This window comes from Triturus cristatus, chromosome 9 (genome assembly GCF_964204655.1).
Source record: "Triturus cristatus chromosome 9, aTriCri1.1, whole genome shotgun sequence".
NCBI classification, from domain to species: Eukaryota; Metazoa; Chordata; class Amphibia; order Caudata; family Salamandridae; genus Triturus; species Triturus cristatus.
In genome coordinates this window covers 54,623,324-54,648,000 of record NC_140592.1, presented here as the reverse complement: position 1 = coordinate 54,648,000, position 24,677 = coordinate 54,623,324, and the positions used below count along the sequence as shown (strand labels likewise).

General features: G+C 49.3%; 1 protein-coding gene across 1 annotated transcript; it reads left to right on the top strand.

Moving 5' to 3' along the window:
- Window positions 1-23,530: 23,530 nt before the first annotated feature.
- On the top strand, window positions 23,531-24,385 carry LOC146797387 (general transcription factor II-I repeat domain-containing protein 2A-like). The gene has a single exon (XM_085627596.1). The coding sequence runs from the start codon at window positions 23,531-23,533 to the stop codon at window positions 24,383-24,385; it is 855 nt and encodes a 284-aa protein (XP_085483722.1).
- Window positions 24,386-24,677: the final 292 nt, after the last annotated feature.

Below are 24,677 nucleotides of genomic sequence, written 5' to 3'. Positions count from 1 at the left end.
TAGCTTTTTGCAGGCTATGCTAAGCTCTTCTCCTGGACCCCTGGTCAGACAAACTGGTGTACCCATGATGTGGACACTGGGGACAGTGTACCTGTTAAGAACAAAATCTATCGACAGTCTGATTCAGTTAAAGAGAGCACCAAAGCTGAGGTCAGCAAGATGCTGTATTTAGGGGTTATTGAACCCTCTGAGAGCCCCTTCTAGTCCCCAAATCTCATGCAAAGGGTGGAAAGAGAGAAATGAGGTTCTGTGTGGGCTATAGAGGACTCAACTCTGTCACCAAGACAGCTGCTCACCCTATACCAAGATCTGATGAGTTGATAGACAAATTGGGTGTGGCCAAATTTCTTAGTACCTTTGACTTAACTTCAGGGTACTGGCAGATTGGCATGGCACCAGGAGCCAAAGGGAAAATAGCATTGTCCACACCTGAACGGCATTACCTGTTAACTGTTATGCCTTTTGGTTTAAAGAATGCCTCTGCCACCTTCCAAAGGTTGGTGAACCAAGTCCTTGCTGGATTGGAGGCCTTTAGTGCATCATTTCTTGATCATATTGCTGTCTTTAGCTCCAGCTGGCAGGATCACCTGATCCACCTGGGGAAGTTTTTATGCTTTAAATCTTTTTATTAAGTATGCTGCAATGATAAACATTACGCCCACCTACAACCACCGGCCGGCGGGGAACGTATTTCTTCAAAAGTAAACTTTATTCAAGAATGAGATAAGGAAACAAAGAGGAGATGAAAGAAATAGCTGAAGAAACTAGAGCAGATAGGACAGGTATCCACCCACGGCTTATGGTATGACGCGGTAGGGTCTAGGGCTGAGTGACCTTCGGAGGTGGTGGCAGATCCTTTATGTGGGTTGTGGGGAATCGCAGGACCCTTACATAGCGAGGGCAGGTAAGCTCTATGAATTCAGACGATAAGAAGGCCACCGTGGACCCCCAGGTCTTATAAGATGTAGGCAGTGTGTGGTTAATTCCAGCTGTCATCCGCTCCATCCCCACAATTTCTCACATTTTGTACAGCCATTCGAACTTGGTCGGGATGTCAGTCGTGCATCACCTCGCCAGGAGGACCTGCATGGCTCCCCTTAGTGCCAAACTGAACGCCCTACCCATGCAAGACCGGAGAGGGTGTGTGAGAGGGTTAGGTAGCCCCTGCAAGATGTAGCTAGGAAAGCGGGGGTGTTCCGTCTGGTATATTTGATTTACTAAAGGTAGAATTGTGTCCCAAAATGTCTGTATCTTAGGGCAGTGCCATAGGATATGGGACAATGCACCCTCCTCCCAACAGTTGCGCCAGCAGAGATTGTTGCAACGGGGCTTCTATTTGGCGACCCTCACCAGTGTATAATACCAATTGTGTGCAATTTTTAGGAGCATCTCCTTTCCTGAAGTGCTGCATGAGGATGCCTGGGCCCTGTGAACAATGTCCGCCCACTCCTTAGGGGCGAACTCCAGGCTCAATTCCGCCTCCCATCTACGCTGTGCCGGGGATTTGGCCTGATTTCTTTCCTTGTTGAGGAAGCCATAAATATCTGACTGAAGGCGTTTATTGGATGTGCGTGTAATGTACCAAATCTCAAATTTTGTGAGGAGCCGACCAGCATGCGGACGGACCTGAGGTTGTGTGACCCAGTGGCGCAGCGCCAGATACTGCCAGTATGCGTCCTTGGGGATCCCATAATGAGCCACAAGCCTGGGGAATTCCAGGATTCGCCGCTCGTCGAAGAGGTCGCCTATGCGCTTACAGTTTGCGTCTTGCCATTTGAGGTAGGCGTTGCCCACGAAGGCCGGGGGAGAATCCGGGTTCCCAATAAAGGGGGTCAAAGATGAGACAGTTAAGGACAGATGACACTTCTCTTGGACCCTATCACACACCTGCATAATGGCTCGCAAGACTGGGGAGAGATACGCACCCAGCGGCTGATGACGTCTGGGTAGCCAGGGAACCTTCCATATGTGGATCCCGGCGACCACTCTATCCATAAAACACCAATGTTTTTCCGACTCTAGCCGATACCCCTCAACCATCCATCGCAGTTGCGGCGCTTCATAGTAGCGCCTGAGATGTGGGATACCAAGACCGCCCTCATCCTGCTTCAAATAGGTGGTGTTGCGCCATATGCGGCTTCTTACCCCCCCAGATGAAGCTGTTAATGAGTTGCTGCATTAAAGCCAGTGTCGGTGGTGGGTTTAGGGGGAGCGTCTGCGTGATGTAGAGCAGATGAGGAAGAATCGTCATTTTAATGGCGGCAATCTTACCAGGAAAGGGTGTGTTTTTTTTCCAACTGTTCAGTTCAAAGCGCATTTTGTTCAGAGCCTCCGTGTAGTTCACCTGAGTAGTCTTCGTGGTGGTAGAGAAAACCCATAACCCCAGATAGGTAATATCCGTAGCCGGCCAAGAAAATGGGAAATGAAGCGATAGTTGGAGCCGATCCGCTGCAGGGAGGGTAAGACTCAAAGCCTGAGTCTTTTTCAAGTTGATTTTGAAAACGGACGCTGCACTGAAAGCCTCGACCTCCACTAGTAGAGGGGGAAGGGAGAGCAATGGGTGTGTTAAGAACAGGAGCACGTCGTCCGCGTATAAGGAGATCTTGCGTTCCCTGCCCCCCATCCGGATCCCAGTTATCGAGGGGAGTTGGCGAACTCTTTCGGCAAATGGCCCCATATAGAGCGTGAAAAGGAGGGGAGAGAGGGGACACCCCTGCCATTTAACGCCTCCTACCTAAAAAGGACGAGAGACCACCCCATTGACCCGAATACGTTCTTGGGGGCCATGATAGATGTAATTCACCCATTTCCGGAATCTGTCATTGATCCCAAAGCGACAGAGGACCTGTTGTAAATAAGTCCAGTGGACCCGGTCAAACGCCTTTTCGGCATCCACCGAGAGAAGCAACACCAGGATTTGGGTCCGTTGTCTCTTGTCCAATAAATGACAGAGTACACGGGTCCCATCCCCGCAGTTGCGATCTGGGATGAAGACCGACTGGTCGGGATCTACCATGCCCTGCATGTGGGGAGCGAGTCTGGCAGCCAAAATACTAGTGAAGATTTTCAGGTCCACGATGAGCAGGGAGATAGGGCGATATGAGGCACACTCGCGGGGGTCCTTTCCCAGCTTGGGAATGACCACTACCTCCGCCATTGACATCGACCTAGTAAGTTCCCCAGAGTCGCTAAAGTTGTTGAACAGCCTCACCAGAAGGGGAACGAGATCCGACGCAAAGGTTTTATAAAAATCAACAGGGAGCCCGTCCTACCCCCGGCGCCTTGTCAACCGAAAGGCCCTGGATAGCCCATAATACTTCATCAGGGCTGATATCCGTGTCCAAATTGGCAGCAACCGGGGCTACTAGCGGGGTCACCGGTGCCTCTTGCGCATAGTCCCTGGCCACAGCCGGATCCAGGCTATCAGCCGAGTAGAGAGTCTTATAAAAAAGCTTCAAATTCAGAAGCTATGTCGGCACGCTGAATCTCCCCCCGTTCGGTCACGATTTCCGCGATTCTACGCGTTGCCGTCTCAGCCTGCAAGGCGTATGCAAGAAGTCGCTCCGCCTTGTTCCCTCCTTCATAATAGCGCTGTTTGGTACGGAGCAAAGCGTATTTGGTGCGATCGAGATCCAATACCCGCAGCTGCTTCCTTGCCTGTGTGAGCAGGCGTCGAGTTTGGACCGCCCCCATGTGGCGGTGTACCCCCTCAAGCTCCCGGATTTGATCCTCCAATTCCCCCCTCTTGGCCTTGCGATCCTTATTCAGGCCCACTGCGATAGCGATACAGGGGCCGCAGATGACAGCCTTCAGAGCGTCCCAAAGCATAGCGATCCCCACCGAACCCACGTTGTTCACCTCCAGGTATGCCCTGATCGCACCACGTAATTCAGCAATATTAGCATCGCATGTGAGTAGTTTGCGGTTTAAGCGCCATGAACTCTGCCGCGGGGCGCCGCCCGGGCGAAGCAGTGTTAAGACAATCGGGGAATGATCCGAAAGCGCTGCGACCCCAATAGAAACATCGTCTGTAGATGCCGTGACGCTCGGGGAAGTCCAAAATAGGTCAATGCGAGCATACGTTTTGGGGCTATAGACTGAGGCTATCGTATGTACCCTCTCACCCAGTAGTACCCTCAAAGCCAGGAGGCGGCCTGCAACCTCCGTGTGAATTCCCACCACCTTCCCCAGAAAATGCGTGGCCAAAAGAAACGCCACGCCGGCCCTCTTACCCATTCCCGACAAAAAATATTGTCTTTCGAACCAGGGGGATCGAAGCAGTTTCCAATCCGCCCGCATGAGATGGGTCTCCTGTAGGAGGCAGATACCACATTTAGCATCCCTCAACAAGGCAAGGAGCGCACAGCTTTTCGCTGGTGAATTAAGGCCCCGCAGATGAAGCTCATGATAACTACTTTAAGACGTGTCATGTAAAGGGAAAAGAGGGCTTACTTGCGCAATGGGCAGACCTGTCTCGGGGGAAACAGCAACAGCCAGGCACCCACTCCCTCCCCGCATGCCCCTGCCCCGGTCCCAGTGGCAGCCATCCCCCCATCCGAGGCAGCTCTACATGGTGGAGTGCCAGGGTAACGAGGCAGCCCCAACAAATGTAAAGGAAGGTCGGGCAGGACCTCAAAGCCGACAACCAGCGCAGCCCAGCAAAGGGGAAGCAAACAGAGCACCCCGACCACCTTACCCCATGTGCACAACAGGACCATCCTCCCACCTAAATGAACACAATCCTGCCCATCTCCTCCCGCCGCACCATCTGCCTGAGACAAAGTCACCCTACCTGTCCGCAGAATGGCAGTATTTGTCACTGACTGCATGAGACCTGCAGCTCTCTCGTGGGTGGAGAAGAGAGATAAGGAGAGAGAGAAAGAAACAAAGGGAGAGTGAACAAAAAGAGACTTTGAAGTCGTCTTCCAACGATAACATAGTGCACCAGTGTGCAGGGTTCCATGAGTCTGACGATCGGTCATCACCACTCCGAGGATGGGGCTTTCCCCCCACCCCCCAGACCAACATCACAGGACACTGGGCTCAGATCATTCTTCCCGACTCTTGGCCTCAGGACAGCAACTGGGCGGGTCAGTCCCCTGCATGTGTGGTAGAGTCCTCCTGGTCCATCACCTGTGTCCCCCTCCTGGGGCCCGTCTCCTGCCCGACCGCCGCAGCCTCCCAGATGTTGGATCACCCTCCGCCGTGTCTGAATCCTCCGCTGATGCCAGGGCGGGTCCAAGGACCGCCTTTGCCTCTTGCAAGTTGCGTACTCCATGTGTTTCTTTGTTCCAGACAAAGGAAAGTCTGAACGAATGCCCCCACCTGTATCGTATTCCCTGCTCACGGAGGAAGGTCGTTGCTGGTCGCAGCTCCTTACTCCTCTGGAGAGTAAGAGGCGAGAGTGTTGTGTGTAGATTTAGATTCTGTATATGGGTTTCCCGATTTATGCCCTTATATAGGTAAAATTCTTATTGCCCTTAATAAGACATAGACAATCCAGTCCTTATTTAGGCATTGTCCATGCTAACCAAATACAGGCATGGTCTCCTACATCCGTCAATCCACGTCACAAGTTCTTGGAACACCAGACTCTTAAGCCTTCAGGAATTTCCCTTGCTTGGATATTGATTTCTCCAAGAACTCATTTATTATGCATGAACATCTATTCCTTAGGGGTTCATTCATGACGTTCCGATACCCGACTTTTACGTCAATACAGGCATTCCTTCCAGGTATAAATATGCCTGCACTTGCCCTGGCAAACCACAGTTCCAGGCACGGTCCAGTTCGACTGCCTACTTGCGGTTCGCCACGGCAAGTTGGGAAGGAGATCGAGTTCCCGCCTGATGCACAGACCAGACGCTGTCATCCTCCTCGCAGAGAATCCAGCTCCAGTGTTTCTGATTCCCCTTGCGGGTTGTTAGATATCGAGTCCCGGAAAGAGAATCCAACCTCACACATTCTAAGGTATGGAGCAGACTATAACTTGGAGAAACTTTTGGCAACTCTTGACATAACTAAAATTATAGCTAGCTATACTTTAGAAAACAGCACCTACTTCTTACCTCGTACAACACTTAGATTAGGTACACTAGGGTACAACTATTTAGAAGTTTCAGATGAGTATTCACATTTTAGCCTGTGTTATTTATGTATGTATTTTATGAATATGTCATAGCTACAAACCATGCTATTGCAGTATTATTTTATCTTACTGCTAACCCTGTACGTATTGTACTCCGCATCCTGTCTCACGATTGTAGCAGTTCATATCTCTTGCATGAGAAATAAGACTGTTCAATAAACCCCTTTTTATTGAAACGCCCATCTCTCTATTTCTGTGCAACTCTGTAGAAACGAAGCCTGCACGATTGACTGAGTGAAACTGTTAGCTATTATTTCCACGGTTATGAGATTGTTCCGACTCTAAGGGAAACAAAGTTGTCATGTTTATGCGGTTGTCAGAAGCTAATCCTTTCTTGTTTATTCGAGAAGTTTCTAGTGACCTCTGAGTTAGCTGGCACACACAAGTAATTAAGTTTAATGTACTCGATAGAGACATACTGACCTCAGTCCTATGTCAAAACTATAGTGTACATTATTCCAATGCGCAGAGCCTATCAGGGATATAGGAACTACACTGGAAGCCCTCGAACTCCACTGTTGGACGGTCATGTGAGGCAGCCATAATGATCTTCTGCCTGTAGGAGTGGAGGCAGGCCAGGATGTCTTGCGGTTGGCCGGGGCCAGAGGCACTCATCCCAGGATGCACTGAAAGAAAGTGCATCCTGGGATGCGGTGCCAAGCCTTCTCCCCAAGGATGGTCTGCGTCCACGAAGGGGAAGCTTCAAGGGCTTGCCCCCTTTGTGAGCCTCCCCCGGCCTTTTGCTGCTCCCAGCAACTGGCCCCCAATCAATCAATCAATCAATCAAAGACATTTCTAAAGCGCACTACATACCCGTAGGGTCTCAAGGCGCTGGGGGTAGGGGGGGTGCCGCTACTGCTCGAACAGCCAGGTCTTCAGCTTCTTCCTGAAGGAGAGGTGGTCTTGGGTCAGGCGCAGGTCGGTCGGGAGGGAGTTCCAGGTCTTGGCGGCCAGGTAGGAGAAGGACCTTCCTCCTGTAGTCGCTCTTCGGATGCGGGGGACCGCGGCGAGGGCGTGGTTGGCTGAACGGAGGTGGCGTTTGGGAGCGTAGAAGTTGATTCGGCTGTTGAGGTAGCTCGGGCCTTGGTCGTGTAGGGCTTTGTGTGCGTGGGTGAGGAGGCGGAAGGTGATTCTTTTGTTGACGGGGAGCCAGTGTAGGTCTCTCAGATGTCCGGAGATGTGGCTGGTTCGTGGGATGTCGAGGATGAGTCTGGCTGAGGCGTTCTGGATCCGCTGGAGTCTCTTCTGGAGCTTGGCGGTGGTACCGGCGTAGAGGGCGTTGCCGTAGTCCAGTCGGCTAGTGACGAGGGCCTGGGTGACGGTCTTCCTGGTCTCGGTGGGGATCCACCAGAAGATCTTCCGTAGCATGCGTAGGATGTTGAAGCACGCCGAGGAGACGTTGTTGACTTGTCTGGTCGTGGAGAGGGAGGAGTCCAGGATGAAGCCCAGGTTGCGTGCATGGTCTGTCGGTTTGGGTGCGGTGCCCAGGGCGGGAGGCCACCAGGAGTCGTCCCAGGCGGAGGGTGAAGAGCCCAGGATGAGGACCTCCGTCTTGTCTGAGTTCAGTTTCAGGCGGCTGGTCGTCATCCACTCGGCTACCTCTTTCATCCCTTCGTGCAGGTTGGCTCTTGCGGCGGCGGGGTCGTTGGTCAGGGAGAGGATCAGCTGGGTGTCGTCGGCGTAGGAGATTATGCTGAGGTTGTGTTGGCGTGCGATGGCCGCTAGGGGGCTCATGTAGACGTTGAAGAGGGTGGGGCTCAGCGAGGATCCTTGGGGGACGCCGCAGATGACTTCGGTGGCCTCTGACTTGTACGGTGGTAGGCGGACTCTCTGTGTTCTTCCGTCGAGGAAGGAGATGATCCATTCCAGAGCCTTGTCCTGGATTCCGACGTTGCTGAGGCGCTGTACTAGGGTGCGGTGGCAGACAGTGTCGAATGCCGCGGAGAGGTCTATGAGGATGAGGGCCGCTGTTTCTCCGTTGTCCATCAGGGCTCGGATGTCATCGGTGGCGGCGATGAGGGCGGTCTCGGTGCTGTGGTTGGCTCGGAAGCCAGACTGTGAGGGGTCGAGGGATCCATTCGTCTCGAGGAAGGTGGCCAGCTGCTTGTTGACGGTCTTCTCGATGACTTTGGCTGGAAACGGGAGGAGCGAGATGGGGCGGTAGTTCTTGAGTTCGGTGGGGTCCGCTGTGGGTTTCTTGAGTAGAGCGCTGAGTTCGGCGTGCTTCCAGCTCTCGGGGAAGGTGGCGGTGTCGAAGGATGTGTTGATGATGTCTCGCAGGTGGGGTGCGATGACAGCGTCAGCCTTGTTGAAGACGTGGTGAGGGCAGGGGTCGGTCGGTGATCCGGAGTGGATGGAGTTCATCGTGCGGATGGTGTCTTCGGTGCTGATCGGGGTCCAGGCGTGGAGGGTGGTGGTGGGGGGTGGTTGTTCTGTCGTGGTGTGCGTTGGTTGGTTGTTGAAGCTGTTGTGTATGTCCGCGATCTTGTTGTGGAAGTATGAGGCGAGGGAGTTGCAGAGGTCTTGCGATGGGGTGATGTCGTTGTTTCCTGCGCTGGGGTTGGATAGCTCTTTCACGATGTTGAAGAGTTCCTTGCAGTTGTGTGCGTTGTTGTCCAGCCGGTCCTTGAATGCTGTTTTCTTGGCGGCGCGGATCAGCTGGTGGTGCTTCCGGGTGGCAAGCTTGAAGGAGGTTCTGTTGTCCGGTGTTGGTTCCCTTCTCCAGACTTTCTCGAGGGCTCGGCAGTTCTTCTTGGAGCTCTTGAGTTCGTCGGTGAACCATGGGGCTTTCTTGCTGCCGGGTCTGCTGGGCGGGGTCCTCAGCGGGGCGAGCTCGTCCGCGCAGTTGCTGATCCACTTCGTGAGGTTGTCGGCGGCCTGGCTGGGGTTCGCTGAGCTGGCAGGAGGGTGCTGGCTCAGGGAGGTGGCGAGCTGGTCGGCTGTGATCTTGTTCCAGCTTCTGCGGGCAGCCTGTTGCTGGTGGTGGTGGGTCGTCGTTCTTTTGAAGGTGAAGTGGACGCAGCTGTGGTCCGTCCATTGAAGCTCTGTGGCGTGGCTGAAGTCGATGTCTGTGCAGGAAGAGAAGACTGCGTCGAGTGTGTGTCCGGCGAGGTGGGTGGGGGTGGACACCAGCTGCTTGAGTCCAAGATTGGCGAGGTTGTCGAGCAGGGTGCTGGTGTTGCGGTCGTTGTTGTTCTCCAGGTGGAAGTTGAGGTCCCCCAGGAGGATGTAGTCAGCGGAGGGGAGGGCATGCGGGCTGACGAAGTCGGCGATGTCCTCGCTGAATTGGGTGCGTGGTCCCGGAGGTCGGTAGATCAGGGTGCCTCTGAGGGTGGTCTTCGGGTCGGTGTGGATCTGGAAATGCAGGTGTTCGGCAGTGGTCAGGGTGTTGTCGGTGCTGGTCGTGAGACGGATGGTGTTCCTGTGGATGATGGCGATGCCTCCTCCCATCTGGTTGGCGGTGCGATCCCTCCGGGTGATCTTGTAGCCCTCTGGGATGGCGATGGCGATGTCGGGAGCTGAAGAGGCGTTCATCCAAGTCTCCGTGAGGAAGGCAACGTCCGGGGCTGTGGCGTCTAGGAGGTTCCAGAGTTCGATGGCGTGTCTGTGGACGGAGCGGGTGTTGAGCAGGATGCACTTGAGGTGGGTGCTGCTGGTGTTCGACTTGGCGGGTGCTGGTGCGAGGCAGGTCCGGATGCAGGTGAACTTGCAGGCGTGGCAGCTGAAGGGTCCGTGGGTGCGTCGTGGTGTGGCTCGGTAGCATCCTGGGAATCGGCCGGTGTTGAGTGCGATGAGGGTGGCGGCGGTGTACGTCAGGCGGGTCGGTCGGGGTCCTCGTGGGCCAGGGGTCCTGGCGCTGGGCGCGATCCGGTCGCGGACGGGCGCAGACGGGCTTACCTTTGGCGCACCTTCGGCGCTCAATCGGTGCTCCCGCTGCGCGCGTCCGCTGCGTGGTCGCTCTGGGGACGTCATAAGAAGGGAGCCGGTCGGGAGGGTCTGCGGGGAGGCGGGAGCGCGGTCCAATCGGCTGTCGGGGGCGGGGCCACGGGCTGGGGCGGCGGGAAAAGCAGGTGTGGGCTCGGCGGCCCTCGGGAGGCTGGGGCAGCGGGAGCGGCAGCAGGCACAGGAGCGTGGGGGTGACTTCCATTTTGGGTGGAAGAATCAGCAGGAAAACCAAGTTAGGAAGAGCGGTGCGCTCACCTTTGCCAACCTCACCCCTTGGATGGGGGAGGCGAGGTGAGGCACAACTCTCAGTCCCCGCCATCTTGATGATGGGGGTGACCCTGCCGACCAGAGTGAGACTTATGCCCCTCCTACTGGAGGGTGGCATAATAGGGGGTGTACCCACCCCAAGGAAGGGACCCATTGTCCCTACCTGTACCTACCTGTAACGCCCTTAAATTGAGTATTTAGGGGCAACGCTAAACTTTACTTACACAGACAAGCAGAAACAAGAAAACAAAGGACCGAAGAGGTGTGCTGAGGAATAGGAGAACACCAACTAACTTGATTATACAGGCGATTAGTGGTATGGGGCATAGGGAGGGCGCTGCTAGAAATATTCACTTGGGTTATTTAAAATTTAAACAATTATTACGGTGCCACAAGGAGGAAAGAACCACCCACCTCTCCTAATCAGCAGCCTAGGCTACAACAAAAATTTAGCACAATTCCTTAGCACACGTAAATTTCAAAGTTGATTAACAAAGTTAGAATCGTAACCAAATAAGTGTAACAAGACAAAACCAAAGCACAAGGCACATTTCTTGGAATCTTCTGTCTTTAATTCTTTTGATGATTCCTTTAGTTCATTCAATCTTGTGACTGTATGAAATCTCAAAGCCAGAAACAAGAAGGACCGAAGAGGCGTACTGAGGAATAAGAGAACGCCAACTAACTTGACTCCAGCCCTACCGGCCTGTCCCAACCTAGACCGACCACAGCGAAATCCTGGTGTGTCCTGCAGCCAGCAGCCCCCAAGAACCTGGTGACCTGCCCTGACTTCCCAAACCAGACTGTCTCCTGTGAGAACCAGATTTGCTCACCCACAGACTTTGGGTCCAGCTGGATCCACCAGTCTGCACCACTCTGCACCCGACTCCCACGGCCCGAGTTTGCGTAGCCCAACACCCAGAGGAGGTCTCCCTGGCGATCCTGACCCGAGACCCAGCAACCCCTGACCTGCCTCAAGTCTCCAGCCGATGCCTGCAGCTTCAATCCGGAGGACCCCCCCCCACCCAACCGCGGCCAGGAACTGGTAAGAAAACCGGATGCCAAAGAAAACCCCTGCACTGTAGTGGAGACGGAGGTTCAGGTACATACATTGCTATGTTAGCATAAGCGCCTTGGACGTTAAAACGCCATCTTGCCACTTTTGCTGCTTTTGCACACGACACTGCTGATAGATGTTATTATATGAAATCTGCTTGCTTGCCTTTTCTTCACATGAGAACGGTCTGTTGTTCACATCCCTAGATGTGCACCGCGACCTTGGTCTGAACATTGTGTGCATACACAGTCAGGGCCAACAAACAATGTATGCTTTTGAATTCAGGTTGATCGGCCCACGCTCTAGCCATAACACGCACACAGCTGCAAATACCTGAAATTCGAGCGCCTCTAATATTGCAGTTTGCATGCATGAGACACACACTTTGGAGAAGACTTTTTCCAGACACAGAGCAAAGCTGATCCTGTGATGTGATTCACCTAAGCTGATATTTATGGTATGGGGTTCCCCATTTAAACCTAGAGACCTTCTATTAGTCTAATAATACTAGCTTACTCGTGAAGGGAGGATGGGTGTATTCCACTATCATTTGTAACATGATTTCTCCCTTCATTTTCTATGGTATTGTAACAATGCTGATGGTTTTATTATTAATCATTTGTCTGCTTATGTTAGCCAAAGTACTGCATCTTGGGACACGTAGTTTATAAAATAAACATTTTAAACTTTACGGTGTCTGTGATTGCTCTTGTTGTGGACTGATATGAGAATAATAACGAACAGGTATTTCTGATTCCCACCATTCCTGAGAGTACTCTAAAGTCACATGTTCTGGGTTGTCTAATCATTGGTAGCTTCGAGATGATGCGGAGAGCGAATGAGACACTGATGCTAGTCGGATAGGGGTTCTGGGTACTGAGGTGAGTTTTTGGTTTACCGCAATTCACTGAGGTCCTGGTTTCCTGCGCATAGTTCTGTCTGTGCATGAGCAGAATCCCTGCAACATGGCACGCCTAACGTTGGTCTTATGATTTGAGACGCCTTAGTAGTGCTTATATTAGTCCACGACTCCCTCACTCTTGTTTCCGGATAGCGGGAGTGACGGTTTTAACCTATCTATTAATTCAATAGGTTCGGTCAAGCTTGTCAATTAAAAAGGTTTTTATATTTTTGAGCCCTTGTGCTACTATTATATAGATTGTTTTTCTTCTCTGTGTCCTTATGGCTGCGGTCGATATTGCGGCTCCTAGCCGGGCACCTCTCCAGCGTCATTTGATGCAGTTTGAGGTACCGGACGATGGGATGGCTGTTGTTTTTGTGGTGAGTGCCGATGCATCATATCCCTACGAGTTGTTTTACTCTTGGGTTACTATGCCGGCGGTGAATGCGGACACAGTACGTTTCACTCCTATACTCCCACGCGGGTCCCGGTGAATTATACGCCATATAAGACACAGGAGATTCCTATTTTGGCTTGGCAGCATCTTATTTGGTTTAATGGCGCCCTCCCCCACACGGTTACACCGGTTCGTTTGGGCCCTTTGTCCATTCCAGGGGCCACTTGGCCGGTACTAGCCGGATTTACTCCTCGTTATTTGAACGCTACGGTGGATGAGTTGCATGTCCTCCATACCGCCCTGATTACAGTACATCGGGCTTTAGTGCAATACGTTTCGCGTAACGTGCAGGTAGGGGCACCTGTGGTTGCGGGACAGCCAGCTGGCCCGGCCGGGATTGTCATTAGTCCCGTCATGGTTAATTCGGTAATGGGCATGCGCCCCCAGAATAAGGACGATTTGCCTTATTGGCTTGCTGAGACATTTGACCAGCTGGAGGCATTATTTCCGCACTCTAATCCTGTGGAAAAACACAGGATTCTCACCATTAGTTTGCAGAAAGACTTAGTCCCAGAGGTGGCCGATTGTGATAACTGGGGTAAGGTTTTTGCAGTGGTCTGCTCGAAGTGCTTCGGCACCCCATCTATGGCCGTGCTTCCCTCCATCATCAAACGTGTTCAAGATCAACACGGGCCGGAGGCAGCAGTCGAGTTGGGAATGAGGCTTGTTGGTGTGTTCGACGTAGTTGCCACTCTCATCCTTGGTAACCTCAAGGGAGATGCGGTTCACTTTCAGGTGGCTAATGGTTTAGCCCTTGTTGACAAACTTGATAAGCCCCGAGAATTGCTAAAAATTATTGCGGAGGCTTATAGAGCTATTGGCCGCAGTAGTTTGGGGATTAAGCCTACTATTGTCATTCCAGATGTACAGCAGCAAACTAAGGCGAGTCCGTCTTTCAAAGACGATCGTCCAGCGTTTCCAAAACAAACTTGGAGAGCTAAGAAACAGGGAAAGCAGCAACAGAAACAGGGGTCTCGTCCTGCGTCACCGGTACAGGCGACTAGTGAACGCACATATGATTTGCGCAATCGCACTAGCATTAGGTCACCTGACAGATTTCAGGTTACTGAACAACGTTCTACTCGTTCTTCACAGGAAACACCGGCCTCACAGTCCGGTGGCGGAGAACGTGGTAAAGGTCGGGGTGCCCAACAAGGACGTGAGCAGCCCCGTCAGCCTGACGGAAAGGGCAAGTAGGACTAGTTTGCACGTCAACGTCCCCCGTTTCAGAAAAAGAAGGTTGCTGCCCTAACAGCGAGGTATGCCACAAATAGTGAGGATGCAGCTTCGGAACCTGACATGGGCACTAACGCTACTCGACAGCGCAGTGGAGGTTACAGTAGTGCGGCAAGCACTGCGTCCATATCTGGAGGCGACTGCAACTGACGCGCTCATTACTGTAGAAGCTGCGGATACTAGAGTCGCTCCCCCTGACAGACTATATGATATCGTCCTTTTAATTGAAGGTGACATACAACGTACAATACAAGGGATTTTTTGGGATAATCTGATCTCTACATATGACATTCTATTGGCAGAGGCGGACTGGCCCCCAGCTTTCGTTTTGGCAGCTCCTAGAGGGGAGGAGGTAATCCTCCCATCTTTTGCGCACACTGGTCATGCTAAAAAATTTGCAGAAGAGTGGGCCCAGGTGCTTGCTCCGGCTTTGTACCGTACTCAGGTTGGGTTGGATAAATTGTCGCTAAACCATGAGATTACTTTACGGTCTATGCCCCAGCCGCAACCCCAATATCCCATGCGCCGTTAAGCTAGATCTCACGTCGCAGAAATCCTTGAACAATTGGAATATCAAGGTGTTATTGAAACCTGTGTGTCACGGATGAATAATCCTCTATTCACTGTAACTAAACCTGATGGGTCGTACCGCCTAGTTTTGGATTACCGGCATTTGAACTCACATTGTTGGACTTGTGCTGTACAAAATACCCACAGTTCTGCCCTCGTTGATAGTCATGTGAGAAAACGGTTTAAGACCACACTTGACATATCTAATGGCTTTTTCAGCCATAATCTGTCCTCTATTAGTAGTCAATGGACAGACTTTACTTCTGGCGGCAAACAAAAACAGTTTAAGAGGTTAGCCATGGGCTATAAAAACAGCCCTGGCGTCTTTGCCGCGCGTGTAGTCTCTCTGTTGGAGAGCATTGACCCTGATGCGTACTCGTATGTTGATGATATCTATCTCACAGACGAATTATGGCCGCATCTGTGTCGCGTTGACCGCATCATTGTTATGTTTGCGGACTTCGGTTACAAATTCAACTTTGCAAAATCCCACATTGCAGAGTATACAGTGTTGTTTTAGGGCTATGAGCTCAACAATGAAGGTTGAGGATTAGCCCCTCACTTCCTAAAGAAGTGCGTGTGTTTGCGTGCTCCGACAACACTGAAAAAACTACAATCTTTGCTGGGTTTCCTAAACTTCGGGCGTACTTACATTCCCGATTATGCCCAGCGTATCAAGCTGCTATATGCCTTGGTACAACCTACTTTTTCCAAATCAAGCTGGCTGCCAGAGCATTCAGCTATCTTGCAATGTTTGCAGGCTGATCTTCTTGCTTCGATATATATTTACTGACACGTGATAACCGCACTAACCTGGGAATAAGAATTGTGCCGGGCACAGTGGGTTTCACGTACTTAACGTTCAATGAGGGCGATACAGTCCCCATTGCTTACAAATCACACTTGTACACCTCGGTTGAGTTGCGTTTTTCCACAGTCGAAAAAGTTTTGACAGCAGTGCAGATGGCAATTCTCAAGGAGAGAGCACTGTCGCAGGGTAAACGCATGTTGGTAGTCACGCCGTATCCTGCCCTAGAGGCAGTGACGAAAGCCAGTGTACCAAATTCTAAAGTTTTGCATCCACGTTGGATACAATGGGCCACTTCCTTGACATCGCCGGATGTCACTTACATCTTTGATGCCTCTTTGCAGACTCAAGAGTACTTGCAGTATGAATTTGTTCATCCAGCTCCTCTGTCATTGCGCCCGCTTGAGGATTACCATTGTGTCATATACACAGACGGTTCTGCGCAACCGGCAACTGGATCAAAGCATGCTTATTCAGCGGCCTGCGCAATTGTGGCTTGTACTTTCGTGAATGGTGAATTCAAGTCTGATGTCGTGCATATGCAGTCATTGGGTGATTGTACCGCACAGTTGGTAGAGCTCCGTGCTCTGGGGCTTGCACTGGAGTTTGCTGATCCACGGGTTACAACTCTTATAGTGAGTGACTCATTTTACTGTGTTCAGTCTTTTAATGACAATTTATTCTTTTGGTCTCAAAATGAATATCGTGATTCCAAAGGTAGCACAATTAAGCATAAAATGCTGTGGGTTCGAGTCGCAGAACTTAAAAAGAATCACACTCTTGGACACCAGCGAATTGGTGTCCACGCTGTCGGGAACAGCTTAGCTGATGAAGCAGCGAAAACTGCAGTGGCAACATATCTAGTAGCAGCAGTTACAAGATCCAAAAGTAAGATTGATGATGACATCTTAGCAGCTATTGCTCCAACGGAGAATGGAAGTAATTACCCTAGAGGTCTCCCTTCTCGGTACTCTTATCATTGAAATCCTGATAAAGTTCCCTATGTGAGAATTAACGACGTTGGTGACAGGGTGATTCCCAACGCGGACTGCAGACTTTCATTGATAACAGCAGCTCACGAAGGTATGACTTCTGCACATGCCGGCGTTTCGGCGACTGTTACTCTCTTACAACAATGTTACTGGTGGCGCGGATTGTATAAACAAACTCGTGCTTATGTTCTTAATTGTGACATTTACCAGCAGATTAAACCTTCGACTGCTAAGCGCCCACCGCAAACGCAGTTGTACATATCTAATAAACCACTTGCGTGTGTTTATTTAGATCACTGCGGTCCTTTCTCCTCTGATACTGCGTAGAAGTACATCTTAGTTGCAGTAGATTCGTGCACACGTTTTCTTTGGGTATGGCCACAAAGGAGTGCTGATGCTCGAACTGTCATCATGGATTGCGTGTCTTTGTGGGAATTTTTGCGTGTGGAACCCTTCATTCTGACCAAGGTCCTGCGTTCGCCTCTAAGGCGTACAAAGAAGCCATGAGATCTTTGGGGGTCCAAGTCAAATTTTCGTCTCCATACAGGCCTGAGGGCAATAGTGTTGTGGAACGGATGAACCGTGACTTAAAGCAATCCCTGACAGCTAGAGTTTTAGGTACCGGCAGAAACTGGTTAGCCCATCTGTATAACGTACAACGTGCACTTAATAATCTCCCTAGAAGGTCTCTGGGTGGGTGGACCCCATGCGAAATGCTCTTTGGCATAAGGATGTTTGTCTCGGACCTTTATGGTCTAAACATGGCGGCGTCAGCCGCACCCTTTGACGTAGATGATCACTGTGCTGTATTACAGAATCTACAAGAGACCAGAGACAGTCTTGCAAAGAAACAATTGCCCTTCACAACTGATGCTGCGCTTCAGATTCCGGTAGTTGGCTGGCTACCTCGAGTTGGTGACCTGGTCCGTGAGAAGGTGGAGAACAAGGAGTTCGGCCCCTCTTATCGTGCACCGGTACCAGTGCTTGGCGTGCAGGGTACAAGAACAGTCATTCTATCTCCACTTCCTGGTCGCAAGGATAACAGGTACATCTCCATTGACAATGTCAAACTACAGCGAGTGGCCGATTCTTCTTAGTATGACTACAACGGTCTCTTGTCCAGCGATGCTGAGAAATTCTGTTTTGGCTCCGGCAAATACCACCAGGCCTGACATTGCCATCGAGATGCATACAGTTACTAATCCTTTGTTGCCTCCACCAGCTGGTGGTCAAACGGAAGATACTGAGTATACTTATACCACAGATGTATCGTTGCCTGGTTTACAATCACCTGCAGTTGACCAGACACAATTTTCTTTTGATACTAACTCTATAACTTCCAATGCCCCGTCTAAAGTTTCTATTTTTACTACTTGGTTTAAGAGACATTTTTTGATTTCCCCCCTGGACTTACATTTGGCCGATGCTCATAAGTATCTTTTTGTTCATGTCCATTGGATTTGTGGTGGTATTTTTTCGTCTTGTAAATGGACACTATCTCACCGAAAGATCTGCAATTAGACTAATTGATGGAATTCTAGCCCCCCCACTCCTCCTCGCACATCATGAAAAGGGACCAGCCTTTTGTGAATATAACTGCCTGGCCGGTGTTGGATGGGATTGTGTGGTATGCTGTTCAATTTCAAATTCATGGTCCTACAGAAGTGATTAATGTCCCAAATGTACTTCGTGTTTTTATGGGAAATGTTGTGAAACAAAACATCCGCTCTGATGATTGGGATGTCCAGGCCATTGAGGCACAGTTTTCTGATCTGAAATATTATGCCGCCTTTGATGCTGAAGATTTGTATTTAGACACAGCTAAATATGGGGAGCTATTTTGCTACCAACACTATGGTAATCGCTTCCTACATAAAGCCAATAAATGTCGAAATTTTGTTAATTACACGCAATGGGAACATGGTCCGGCACCAATTGAAGGCAGCTCTAAAACATTAGTGAACAAATTTAAATATTTTTCGGACTTTAGTGTAACTGACACTGAATCATTTTATTTTAAATTGGCGGCGGTGCCGGCTGCTAAAGTTAGACTGACCTCGACTAAATTGTTATATTCCAAATCCTTTATGGATGATTTGACCATCGGGGTTATGAGATGTGGAAAGATACCATTGATCTCAAATCTCTTTGGGGTTCTAAACCTTGGCAGGTACAAGGAACAGAGGCTCTGCATCGTGCTTGCCTTATCCCAAACCACATTATTTTTTAATTCTACCATTTTTCAAACCACCTGCTTTGGATTGGCTACTTCTAAAAAGATTAATTCCCCCTCCATTCCTGATCTGGCTGCTTATCCAAATTGGAATAATCACACAGATCTGTCCGTCGATGCGTTGCAGTCATATATTACTAACACATCCTTCAACATTTCCAATTTAAATCAGGAAGGATGGTTGATTTGGCAGAAGAGCTCAGATTCCTGTCAACATCGTTTTTTGGGTCTATATCCTGGTTATACACAGGATAGAATGGACCCCCGCTTTGAATCTTCCCATTCGGTTACTACCTATTCTGTGGGGAAATTATGTCAGAACTGGCTGCAACATTCCACCTTGGCATCTGTTAAACTTAATTTATCAAAATTGCATGACAAACTAGATTTGAATGATTTTGTTAAGGGTCCTGTGGGTGGCAGGTCCAAAAGATGGGTATATGCTATTTATAACGAAGTTTTGAAATTGTCGCAAATTGAAGCGGCCTCCAGATTGAGAGCTATTGATCAAGCAAATTTGGAAAAAGTACTAGCTGTTATCGATAATAGCATTAACACCTTTTCTTCCAGAATTTACACATTAGATAATATTGTTTCATCTGTTGTGGATATTGTACAGGATGATATGTCTGTTTTATATCATGGCCAAAATCAATTGCGTTCTATAATGCAGTTTGCATGGACTTTGCAAACGTTGAAGGCTGGGAAAGTTCCCTGGGATTATATGAATACATCTTCTTTATTCCTGACATTTAATCTGACTGCAAAACAACAGTTCATGTCCATGAAAGATGCAACATACTCATTACTGCATATTGAAAAGTTGGAACCTTTGCCTTTCTCTGTGGCCGAATTGTACTCCGCAGTGTGGCTTATCCACGGGTTAATCACCTTGCCATTTCCTTTGTGTAAGTTCAGTTCTTGTATGAAACATTATGCCCTAGGCAGATATGAACAACTGGGTACTGCCTTGTTGCATGAAGTTTGGTCACTCCCATTTACATACAGATGCATGAGAGAAGGTAGAGAGGTTTATTTGAAAGGTGAGGAATGTACTTCCACACCTGATTACTCAGTAGTCTGTAGGCACATCCAGTTGCATGGTGCATGCAACGTTCAGGCGCCGAATTTAGCTTGCGTTCTGAAAGGAATTCCAGTGCCAGCTATTATGCCCACTTTTACATTATTAGCCAACGGTAGTTATTTGCTTTTAAATAATGAGGCTTGCTGCGGGATGCTAGTGGGAATTCCCTACGTTGTGACTGTTTCACAATGAGTAGTCTGTTGTAAAAATGTCCTTTTTCCGCCCCCGCATGGGAGGCTGGATGTATCCATCTGGCCTTCCATCCCAACCTTGAAAGCAGAGTTCAACAAGATGAACAGAATAAGGGCTCTATTGTCTCAAAAAGAGGTCGCTTTGACTTCCTCCCGTGAAACATGGGCCCTTCACGTAGAAAACACCCGCACCAAGGTGCATGCACTTTTGAATACTGACCTCCCCCTTCACTTCGGTGCTCTGATTAACACTATATTCAATGCCTCGTCAACAACTGGCTTGGCGCATTTTTTCAAAGTTGTGGGCTCGGGCCTCGTGACCTCTTTCCAAACAATCTTTGGTGTGATACCTGCATTTTTTCATTCTATTTTTTCCAGCGTCTTCGGCGGGCTCCCGTTGAGTCTTGCCCTCACTGCTGGTGTGCTCCTGTTGGTCTGCTTGCTGCGCAATGGCTGCACAATGTGTCACACGACAGCCTGCCCCGGCTGCTCCATCTTCGTAACTGGATGCTAGAATATTATGGAACGTTGCTTCTGGCCACCTTAAGCATAGCCTATGGTTTGTCCTTCCGGTTTTCTTACTTTACTTGCGTGCAACCAGTTTTTCATTGCCTAGATTGTCCCTTCGAATGGGCTCTGGATTTGTGCCTGTCGAACTCGTTGTCTCCTGCCCCGGATTATGATCGACTGATGAGTCCCTTAGTGGCTCATGAGTTGGACTGTTCTGGTATCGGGATTATGGCCTGTGGAGCGGCACATGGAGTCCTAGGGAATCGGGACATCTATATGGCAGCGTATGACTTCTTGGCAAGAAGTTACATCGAAGAACACGCAAGTTGCCCTCTGATTGTGCTAGAGCATGGGTACTCATAGTACTGCCCGGGGGCCTCTAGCGGCCCGCCCGGCCTTCATTGGAGGCCCACGGACCTTGTTGCATTACGAGTCCTTTCTGATACGTTTAAACAGGGAAGATGGCCGCAGGAGCATACCTAGTGAATACGTATTCAATACGTGTTCTCAATGTTTGCTCCTGCGACCATCTTCTCTGCTTACGCTTGCCTCTGATTGGCCAGAGCCTCTGTGACGTCACACCCAGCACGAAGCACAGGCCCTTTAAAAGTCAGCTGTAACTAGCGCTTGTACAGCTGACTTTTAAAGGACCTTTTAAGAAGCTCCCTGTGTCCGTGGTGACGACGTAGACGTCCTCGCAGCCCTGGGGAATCTTCACTGCAGCCGGAAAACCTTCAGCGTCACTTTAACTACAGGTAAGTGTAACGGTGGGACTATGGGTCACAGACATTGTTGCCAATTATGTTTAATTTATCACCACTATTATTATAATTAACATGTCACCTTTTCCTTTTGTAAGTATCGTATTTTGTTTGCTTTTGATGCATGCACAATTGTCACTGTTGCCTCATGTAACGTAACGTTTGCTTTTGTAACATGCCCATTAGTAATTTTCTCCTCATGTATCAGTACTGTTCCTATTGTGAAAAAAAGAAATCACTCGTCATGAGCCGCGCAGTCCTCCTCTGAAGCTGCACCCCCCCCCCCCCTTCCCCCCTGTGTGATCTCTCCGGGGCTGCGGCTGGTTCGCGAGTTTCTGAAGCCTTAATGGACTCTGTGCCTTCCGCCTGTTCACAGCAAGACAGTGGCTTCCACGGCTTGGTGATCTTTTGATCTTGATAAAATCTCATCTAATGTTCACAAAAGATGTGTCACGTCACTTCTTATGATATCATTGGGGTAAAATTTCAAGTGGCGTCAGATGGTGGGATATTATATCGGCAGAGCTCACGTGAATTTAAAGGACATGTCATCTCCTCTCAGGTCTGCTATTTCAATGACTGCAGTGAAATAACGTTACGTCTAGGGCACGACCAAATATTCTGTTTTAAAAAAAAAATATTTTGATCTAAGACAGCTGACGGGAATGTACTTTCTACCTGCTTGTGTGTGTCAGCATTAGTGACTCTGCAAGGTGAATACTATAATAAAGGCATTGTTGATTTGGTCATTATTCAATTATAAATCAAATACTTTTATACTTGTTGACCTGAAATAGCAGTTTACCATTAACCCAACCATCTGTGAGCAGTCTTTTACTGTTTTCTTTTTCCTGTTATGAACCTTCTGAGAGTTCAATAACTGAAAGCCATAATCCTGCTCTGTCAATTGTGTCATTGCCTTAAATGAGATAGTTTCAATAAAATATTTATTGCTGCTTATATGGTGCACTTGTGTCACTCAGGGCAGGACTGGCTATACCGGGAATTGAATACAATAGAAAAGCATTGAGTCTGGGTGGGATGGTGGTAGGAATGCCGGCTGTGAGTATCCTCTCTCTTTCTCCCCGCCTGTCTCACATGCCATTTAATAATGTTAGATCAAAACAGGAACTCACATATGAGAAATGGGAGTGGTGTCACAGACATTACTTGCAGTAATAGTAGTGAGCTGCTGCTGTGTTATCTTGACAAGGCTAGACTTTTTGGCTTTGCTAATGCTTGCTTTGGCTGGTTAGCGCTTCTATCCAAAGGTTCTGAAGTTTTTGTTTTCCTCTTATTTCTGGTAGGGGCTGTGTCACGTTTTAGTTGTTTGTGAAAAGGTGTTTTTCTTCTCCCCGCAGTTTTTTTTAAAACTAATAGGACTTCTCTCTTTTCTTTGTGGCGTGAATTGTCCTTGATTGATGATGGGTGCACTTTGGTTGATCCTGTTTTACGGTAGCTTTGTGCGTGCCCTTGAATGTTTGATGGCTTCAAGTCGTGGCAGCTTTGCCTTGCATCCTTGTTTTTACTTTCAGCTAGCTGGAGATATTTAAGAAACTGCATTGGTTGAATTATATAACGTAATAAGCTGTAACTGGGTAATGAAATGCCAAACCAATACTAAAAATTGGGATGTTTTGCTCTTTCTGGCCACACCTGACTTTGCCCACTGGCCCAATCTTCTGGTTATTCCCACCTTTTGATTCTCCGCCCGCTCTACTAACCCCCCACCTGAAACCTGGCCCCTCCCCAGCCCCCCCTCTACAGGCTTGACCATTGTATCTGAGCCTTTCAGATTCCTTTAGTTTGACAGCTGCTCCACACCAAATAGCGCTGTCCAGATTAGCTCCTTCCATATGTGTTTCTACTCTGTATCCTTGTACTGTGTGCAGGCCGGGTCTGGTGGCGCAGTGGACTAATGCGTTCGAAGCAGGGGCCTGTGTTCTACCTCATGGTCACAGGTTCAAATCCTGGCGGGTCATGCCTTTCATCCATCCGAGGTCGATAAAATGAGTTGGGTAGCAATAAACATCTGTTATTCAGCGCCAAGATACCTATGGGTGAACTTGTGCTTGTATATACGTGTGTGTGCATGCCATTTATTTCAAATCCCTATTGAGTGACAAATTTCATGCATAAACCAATGTTTAAACAAAACATTACTTTGCTGTTGCTCACAGATCTATTGCGAAAAGTGGTAGTGGTCCATCGGTCGTGACGTGGTGCCTGTCCAGCGGTCGTGTGGCGTGTGGGTCCATCGGTCGTGTCGGTCCATCGGTCGTGGGGCGGTGTTGGTCCATTGGTCATCGGGTGGAAATTCAGATTCCTGGTCCTTGTTGCATAGTAACAAACTAGCTGGAGATCTCCGCAATGGCCTACAGTCCAGTTTCCAAGCCTTGCAAACGACCCAGATTGATACAGAGCGAACGCAGGACCTTCCAGGAAGCATGGAAAGAAGAGTACTTGTTTGTAGAATGTCCAAAAGAAAAGGCCACCTGTTTGCGTTGCAAAGAGAAAGTAAATGTTCTTAAGAGGTATAACCTGGAACAGCACTACAAAACACGGCACTCTGGATACACTGCGAACTTCCCACTGAACTCAAACCTGCATTCTGCAAAAGTGGCATTGTTGAAGCAAGCTCTTCTTTCCCAGCAGAAGATCTTCCTTTGCCAGATGAAGGAATCTGAGGCTGTAACAGAAGCGTCTTTCAAAATATGCTACTTGCTTGCAAAACATAAAAAAACATTCTCAGATGCAGAGCTGATGAAGCAATGTTTCCTTTCAGCAGCCAAAATTTTATTTGACAACTACAGTAATAAAGGCAGCATTTTAAAGGAAATCAGTGCATTGCAGCTATCGGATTCCATGTGTGCACGCAGAATAGAGGCAATGGGACAAAACGTCCAGGAGCAGGTGATCAAAGCAGTGAGAGAGTCACCGTTCTTCAGCATTGCCATGGATGAGTCCACAGACATAGGCGATGTGGCCCAGTTATTAGTTTGGGTGAGGTATCTGGACCAATCGCTTCATCCCAAAGAAGAGCTCCTGTGCCTTCTACCACTGCTAGGGCACACAAGAGGAGAAGATGTACTGGACAGCATGTGCAACTACTTTAAAACAAATGACATACCACTGAACACTCTTGTCAGCATAACAACGGATGGGGCTCCTGCCATGGTAGGCATGACAGAGGCTTCGTATCTATGCTTAAAAAGAAGCTCATAGGACAGACTGTGATAGACTACCACTGCATTATTCACCAGGAAGTGTTGTGTGCAAAATTAAAGCATGGAGAACTCCACAATGTCCTAAAAGGTGCAGTGAAAATTGTTAATCTGTGCTAAAGCTCTGAACCATAGACTTTTTAAAGCAATGCTGCAGGAATCTGAAGTGGAATATACCGACGTCTTGATGCACCCTGACGTGCGTTAGCTAAGCAAAGGGAAGATTCTGGAGCGGTTCATCGCATTGCTTCCTGAAATTGAACTCTTTGTGAACAGTAGAGGCCAATCGTTCC

Excerpts from the sequence above, each read along its gene's own strand:
- LOC146797387 (XM_085627596.1), top strand. The coding sequence starts at position 23,531 with ATGGCCTACAGTCCAGTTTCCAAGCCTTGCAAACGACCCAGATTGATA.